Source organism: Rhagoletis zephyria, unplaced genomic scaffold (genome assembly GCF_001687245.7).
Source record: "Rhagoletis zephyria isolate East Lansing unplaced genomic scaffold, Rhagoletis_zephyria_1.1 Rzeph_scaffold_02112, whole genome shotgun sequence".
Lineage (NCBI taxonomy): Eukaryota > Metazoa > Arthropoda > Insecta > Diptera > Tephritidae > Rhagoletis > Rhagoletis zephyria.
In genome coordinates, this window is record NW_016159196.1 from 45,598 (window position 1) to 53,839 (window position 8,242).

Sequence of the window (8,242 nt, forward strand, 5' to 3'; positions counted from 1 at the left end):
AAGTGACATTATTTGAAATTTACTCATGGATGCACAAAGTAGTCTGATATGTTTTAGGGTATTAAAATCTGTAAATACATGTACTAAAAATAATTTGTTAGCTTAATTCTTCTGAAAAGTAATCACTTTAGAAACCCTTAGAAAAATTATACAGTCATTTCGTTATAGCTATGGCAATAAGTTATGGAAATGAAATACGTAAATAAGTATAGAAAGTAAAAAAACTTAAAATAGCTAAACAAAAAATAATTAGCTCAAAAACATTCTCATGCTGACACTTATCAGACTCAAATTTCTGCAAATGCACGTAAACGTGGCTTAACTACAAAATGTAGTATGAAGTGATGTTGAATTGCAACTGATTTTACATACATACAAGTAATTGACCGAAAATATTTATAAGTATCTATGTATTTAATAGTTTATTTATTTTACTTACAATAAGGCTTTTCGAGCTAGGTAATGGAAAAAAGAGCACACAACGACTAAAATATGCGATTGCATTCCAATTCATTCTTAAGTTATATGTACGTTAGACCCTACCACCTTCCCTGTCAATAGTTTGTGAAGCAGTTGATAACACCGCCAAATTTAGTAAAATTAAAATCGAAAGTAAAAAAAAAAATTATACACTCGCGAAACTGGGTGCCAAATATAGTAAAATTGTGTTTTTCACATCACGTCAGGATTTTTTTAATTTTAAAAACTAGTTAAAAAATTCAGTGAAATTGTAAAATTTGACCAATTTTTTTGGCAAAAATTAATTTTGGATAAACAAGTAGTTGACTTAAAAAACATTATTTTTTATTGATTGGCATATGTATGATTTCCTACATTTTCGAAAAAAAAAAAAATTTTAACCCTTCATGATCGAGGGGTAATTTGTGGTTTTATCAATAAAGTTTGGATGCAGTTTGTTTTTAAANACTATGTATGATTTCCTACATTTTCGAAAAAAAAAAAAAAATTTTAACCCTTCATGATCGATGGGTAATTTGTGGTTTTATCAATAAAGTTTGGATGCAGTTTGTTTTTAAATATTAATATTAAATTAATACTGTTCTGTTCTGTTCTGTGTTTCTGAAAATCTGAAGGTTTTGAATTTTTTAATTTGTCTGCTGAAGAGTTAAAAGCAACATGAAATTGACGAAATAAACTCAAAATTATTAATTTCGCGCGTTTTTGATAGTCTAAACGTGGCCAAATATGGCCAACGTTTTAAAAGCATTTTCAAACTTAATCTTTAAGAAAAAAATATAAAGGTTATGTCAAAAGTACACACACCGACTTACCGAATTATTTTGTATTACTTTTTTTACGATGCTTAAAATGTTTTTCAGAGTAAATTTTTTTTTCGGTCAAATTTGTATAAAATTAAGGCTGATTGTACAGAAAACTCATGTGAATCAAAATTTCATACTTTGGAAAAGATTAAGGAAAAATCAGCAAACGTTTTAACTTTTTAATAGATTGGCCAAAAACGATATGAAAAAAATGTAAAAAAAAATTAGAGTTATAGGTCCTAAAAGTACTATCTTTTGTCTTTTTTTTTTGACGAGCTAAAAAAACAGAACACAAAATCGATTCCAATATTTCCGTCGCAAACAACGACCTTGACTTTGTGATAAGCAGTTGACGTCCGTTTTTTTAGAAAAATAAGACACCGTTATTTGATTCGAAGTTTTCTTTATCAAACACCAAAGACAAAAATTTTACTTTTGTATGTAAGAAATATTACTGCCACGCAAATTTATTAAAATACCTGTAATGCATTGTATAATAACGATATGGGTAACAAACAAAAGAAAAAATTATGTAAAATTAAAAATGTTCAATTTTTTTTATTGCATAAGGACGAATATGTATTGAAAATCTGCTTTTTAAATTTTATTCTTGAATATAATTGACAAATTTCAATATTTAGTTAAAAAAAAATTATATGTTAAAGACTAATATACAAACACCCACATCCTCGAATTTCGTCCTTCTAACTTAATTAACTAAAAAAAATAAAAATAATCGCAAGCGCATTTTGTGAACCATTTTTTTAATATTACGGAATTTTCTCTTTCACTATATCTATAATGTTAATTGTTTGAATTATTATAGCTCATTTCCACCAAAAGCTTAACTGCAGTTAAGAGCCCAGGCATGTAAGTTTCAGCAATTTTAGCATGCGATGATAGGCAATTACCCTTTCGAGGAGTTATCTCCTTTTTCCGATACGCGTAAAGTGCAGTTGAAAAATTTTGACTTCTGCGGGTGAAATACATTTTTACTATATTTAGCCCCTAGCTCCGTGAGTATATTGATTGCTTTAAAATTTCTTGTTTTTTTTTGTCACGCGGTGCAAGCGACCAAAATAAAGGTTCAACGTTTTCTGCAGAAAATCTAGGAAGCAAAAAAGTCGCACCTAATTCGTGCTAGTCATGCTGAGGCCATGCTTTAAAGTCCCACGAAAGTAACTTACGCCGAATTTCCACTAGGCATTGAAATGACAAAAAATTGGTGCCATTTAAAAAATACCATGTGGGAATGAACTTAGTGAGAATTTTTTTTTTAACGCAATGATATGCATATTTTTTAATGCCCAACTTTGTCATTAGAATTTGCGTCATTTAGTGCAGAGTGGAAATCCGGCATTAGGCTTCTGTTAAGAGTTAACTATATATTTCTACCAAGTATGATTTGTTTAGCCGATAAAAACGGCACAACTCAATAGCATGCACCTTTTTGAAAAGTTTTTCTCCGAAAAAAACTGAGATGAACGAATTCTGATAGTCGGATAAATAAAATAAATAGATGAAGCCAGAATACAATAGTACATACATAAGTCAATTGCTTAAACTAATGCGGCTTTCCCACGGCAACCCAATTACGTAGTTTGCTCTCTCATTCGTAATTCGCACTCCAATTACCCACCGCATTACATAATTCGCTATACGAAATTTTGAGGCCGAATTACCTCATTTGTTGGTAATTCAGATTCAATTACCATGCGAATCACGAAAATTTATCGAAACTAGCTCACAAATAGAAACTTGCATTTTTTCTGAGAACGAAAATTAAAGTTTATCAATGTGTATATCCTTAATTTAATAAGGAAACTTATACATTTTTAGGAAGAACCTACATTTTGCATCAATTTTGTAGCAAAGAAAAACAAAAAAATACACAGAGACAGAGAACTGTCAAATTGGGGGAGCGAATAAAGTAATGCCGTGGATGCCGTGGGAAAATGGTATAATTCAACTAAGTGCTAATAATTGTTTAGTAACTAGTCAATTATGTAGTACATATGTACATATGTAATAATGAGAGGGTTAAAAAAATGGACGGCTCTTAAATTATATACATTCATATAAAATATCAAAAGGAATTAATATTAAATATTTCTACAAATAGTTATAAATCTGCTGCTAACTATATTTTAATAGTAATTTGTGCATTAAATTATAAGGCATTAGTCGTTGAGCTTAAACTATTTTGATTGTTTGCAGTTTTCATTAATTAATTAGTGTGTTATTTTAGGTTTATTTCAATAGATTACAGTTGAATGATGCTTTGTAAGGCTGTTTTGTGCGCTAAACGTCTTCTTACTTAAAAAAAAAAATTTATAAAAAAAAAAAATTAAATTAGGCTGGTATTGTCACTTGCGCAGCAAATAAATTTAACGAAGCAAACGGTTTGATGAACACACCTAAATGAGTTTTCGATTGTAAATTTTTTTCTGTACCAAACCGTTCGCCACGCTAAATTTATTCGCTTCGCAAGTGACAATAGGNATAAATTTAACGAAGCAAACGGTTTGATGAACACACCTAAATGATTTTTCGATTGTAAATTTTTTTCTGCACCAAACCGTTCGCCACGCTAAATTTATTCGCTTCGCAAGTGACAATAGGTTCGTTATTCGAAAAGTTTAGTAAGAATTGTGCATTATTATAATTCTCTTAAATTCTCTCTCAAGTATAGAAACTTGCAAATTTATGCACGAACGCAAATTTGCAAATTTCACTACCAACCGGTGTCCACGGTTGCATTTCAAACATAATACGATTTTATAGTTTTTAAAATTCTTTCGGCTGGAAAAAAACTGAATTTAAATGTATTGTGATTTTTCTTAACAAGAGAACTTTAACTTTGGGTATACGTACAAATTTTTTGCTCGACGAACAAAACTAATACCATAATTGTAAAACTAAAAAATCTAATCTTTTTGTGCCAAGTTAATTGTATTTTTTTGTTGTATGCTTAACTTTTGTGCGTCTCGCTTACTATTAGTTGTGCATATTTCATTATTTAANGTTTCACTACCAACCGGTGTCCACGGTTGCATTTCAAACATAATACGATTTTATAGTTTTTAAAATTCTTTTGGCTGGAAAAAAACTGAATTTAAATGTATTGTGATTTTTCTTAACAAGAGAACTTTAACTTTGCGTATACGTACAAATTTTTTGCTCGACGAACAAAACTAATACCATAATTGTAAAACTAAAAAATCTAATCTTTTTGTGCCAAGTTAATTGTATTTTTTTGTTGTATGCTTAACTTTTGTGCGTCTCGCTTACTATTAGTTGTGCATATTTCATTATTTAATTACGATTATTATTTTTTTAATTATGCGTGTATGCGTGTATGTAAATTATTTAAGTAAATGAGTTGATTTTTGTTGTGTATTAATTCTTATATGTCATATATGTACTAAATATTTATTTATATGTAAATCAGACCCTTTAGTTATGCGTTTACACTGACGACACAACATCAAAAGCTACTACTATTTTGTATTTGTTGCACTTTGCGGCCTACCGAAAATATTTAGATTAAAAAAAAAAAAAAGTTTGTAAGCTAACTAAAAATTATTTTTCTTAAACACTCTGTACTTAGCAACTTTCTTTTGACTCCCACATCCGCAACTAACTTACTTTAGTAGATTTTTTTTTTTTGTAAATAAATCCCATTTTACTTAACCTCTTCCAGTCTTTGTGTTATACGTTTCGCCTGTAGCATTGACATATTTGCTGTTTTTGCTACTGTTGCAGCTGCTGCTGATGCCGCGGCAGCATTCGCTGGCACAGTCAGTATCGGTTCAGGTGATGGCGACGGTGATATAACAATTTCATTTTTAATGGTTAAATCACTCTGCAATTTTAGCAATGACACTGCTGACATCGGCGATGTTGGCCTCGATGTGTCACGCTCCTGTGGCGGTGCATGCAAAACGCCGATACCGTTATCCAAGTAATCATTTTGCATGATTGACCTTTGCTGATGTTGTTGGTGCTGCTGTTGTGCTAGTTGCTGTTGCTGTTGTTGATGCTGCTGCTGCTGTTGTTGCTGCTGCTGTTGTTGTTGCTGCTGCTGCTGTTGTTGTTGCTGCTGCTGCTGTTGTTGTTGTGCCGCAGCACTCGCCGTGTATATTGCAGTTTGCATCTCCTCCGCCGTTGCCGCCGTAATCAAATAGTTCAGCGGATTGAAACTGTTCGCATCACGCGCCACAAAATTCTCATGCGCCATCTTTAGATGATTCTTCATTTTATCCGGTCGCGAGAACTCCTTGCCGCACAAAGTGCAGGGGAAAACTTTGCGCACCTTACCCTCGTGATAGAGGAAGGCATGTCGCTGGAAGCTGTACTTGTTTTTGAACGTCTTTTGCAAGTCTTCTTTAGCGCACTCAGTGCATTGGTAGACGCCTTCGTTGATGCGCGCATACCGGAAGAGATCGAGTCCACGCACCGACATTTCGGTCAAGTGTTCCGCTTGATCGTCGATTGTAGATTGCGCTTTGCGTCGTATACGCCGTCGTTGCACTGGCCGCCGGGAGGTGCCACTTGAGCGCGCCGTCGTAGTGAGAGCTTCAGCCGCGTTCGAATTCGAATTCGCATTTGCATTCGAATTCTCATTGTCTGGTGCATCAATTATTGTTATTGTTGTAATGGCGACTGCATCATCCATGTTGCCTTGTGATGTGTCGGCGTTTTTGTAATCCAAACCCGCAGTCTCATCGGCTAGCGTCAATTCTGGCTCTGACTTGTCTGTCTGGTCGAGTATGAGATCCATATTTGTGGGCGACATGCTGTCCTCACGTTGCAGCTCCTGTTCGAGCAATTGCGTTGATTGTGATGGCGGTTGTGTTTGCTGCTTGGCTTGCGTTTGTTGTTGCTGCTGTTGCTGCTGTTGCTGCTGCTGCTGCTGCTGTTCTTGGGCAGCTAATTGCTCCTGTTGTTGCTGATGCAGATTTTGTTGCGCCTGCTGNCTGCTGCTGCTGCTGTTCTTGTGCAGCTAATTGCTCCTGTTGTTGCTGATGCAGATTTTGTTGCGCCTGCTGTTGCTGTTGTCGGAAGAAATCAGCGCTCGGCTTTAACATGGGATTGGCAGCCATGTGGAGCAAGAACTGGTGGTGTAAATTGTTAGCCGATGGTGGCTGTATTGCATTGGGCGTTTGGCGTTCAGCAACACTCGCAAGCGATTGCAGCGCTGAGCAGCCGAAATCAGTGGTACTATTATTTGATATTGGTTCAATTGACACGTTGTTAGTAGAAATTTCTTTAAGTCCGGCGCGTAGCTGCTGCTTCAACAGGGAATTGGTGTTTTGTGCGATGTTATGTTGTTGTTGCTGTTGCTGCTGCGGCTGTTGTTGTTGTTGTTTATTTTGCGGTGAAGCCGTCAATTGCAGTGAATTNCTGCGGCTGTTGTTGTTGTTGTTGTTTATTTTGCGGTGAAGCCGTCAATTGCAGTGAATTACGTACCTTTAGTCCCAAGGCGGTGGGTAAGTGCGTAGTGGCATCCTGAGCTTCGTTAAGTTGTAGGAGTGATGCTTGTGTGGGTGTCGTTTGTGTTGCATCATTTTGTGACTGCTGTGGCTGTTGTTGTTGTTGTTGTTGTGGTTGTGGTTGAACCGTGGCTGCTGGCTTAATCAAACCAAAGAGCCTTTGTGATAGTTCAGGTGATGTGGTAATTAATTGCACTATGAAAAGAATAAAATAAATAAAAAGAAAAAAAAAATGTTAAAAATCACGGTAAAGTTTGACGACAGCTAAAATGCAAGTAATGTGGAGAACAACTGACGATACAGCTCGTTTNGAAATAAAAAGAAAAAAAATATGTTAAAAATCACGGTAAAGTTTGACGACAGCTAAAATGCAAGTAATGTGGAGAACAACTGACGATACAGCTCGTTTCCTGGTATAAAGCTTTTCGCCTACGCTATGTTTTAGTCGTAACTAATCTAGATTAGCTGTTCAGAGTATTCTGAATGCTCCATCTGGCCACAACTGATCTAAATCAGCAACGACCAAAACATAGGCCACGGTAAAAGTTTTTCAAGACGTTCTGTATGTTCGTTATATGTGTGTAGATGAATACGCACACCGAGTTAAAGCTCTCTGTTCGTTACTGATTTAATTCATTCAGAGAATAAGCTTTTAAAAAAGCCTCTTGTCAAAAAGTTGCATTTGTGACAAATACCAATCAGAGCGTCTTTAAACAGTAAGACGAGGAATGCCACAGAGAAGCATCCGCTATTTACAGGGTCACTTTGCGACCGGGCGTAACCGTCAGTTGAAAAGTGATAAGAACCGAATCATACGATATAGGAAAAGAGAAGCCAAAATAGCGAAAAACAAAGTGTGAGAAATGTTTACCGACAGGAAAAAGTTTCTAATGTTTTACAGAGACTTCGGTGTCTTACGGAAATATCAATCACCGAACCGAGGCTGTAAGAATGAAAAAGGCGACTTGGTGACAGATGTCCAGAGGAGCCACCCCACTCCCCCGCATACAGAGGATTTGAATGGCAATAGCACGGCGCAAAAATAATAAAGCATAAACGAACTCCTGACAGGAATACGTTTCGCAGCCTGATCTGCCCACTTCACTAGAATGGCAACGGAAGCTACAACAATTGGTGTTACTGCCAAAAATCAAATAAGCTTCACTGGGATCGGATTATAAACCGGCTTGTATGCTTGACATCACGGGACAGATTCTAGAACGCATTAGATCGTCCGGCATCAGCAATGCTATCGAATTATGTGGTGAACTGGGACTGAACCGATGTGGTTTCCAGAAAAGGTTCGATGTAGTAGACTTTTTTTCCACAGTAAATGAAAAATTGTTCCATAAATGAACAGTTCCCCCTAATGGTAAAAAATCAGGAAGTTGAAATGATCCAGCTCCTCTCATTCTTAACGTTTAGTTCTCTCAAAACTTGTGTTTTCTAGCAGAGCATTGTCCA

General features: G+C 35.4%; 1 protein-coding gene across 1 annotated transcript in view; it reads right to left on the reverse strand.

The window, feature by feature from the left end:
* Positions 1 to 4,313: 4,313 nt before the first annotated feature.
* The window catches only part of ttk (zinc finger and BTB domain-containing protein ttk), a 29,615-nt gene continuing 25,686 nt past the window's right edge, over positions 4,314 to 8,242 (reverse strand). The window contains exons 7-9 of the mRNA XM_017620287.1: positions 6,717 to 6,973; positions 6,260 to 6,634; positions 4,314 to 6,222 (exon numbers count right to left, since the gene is read on the reverse strand). Coding sequence (XP_017475776.1) covers positions 4,969 to 6,222; positions 6,260 to 6,634; positions 6,717 to 6,973 — 1,886 coding nt within the window. The 3' untranslated portion in view covers positions 4,314 to 4,968. The remainder of the gene's footprint in view (positions 6,223 to 6,259; positions 6,635 to 6,716; positions 6,974 to 8,242) is intronic.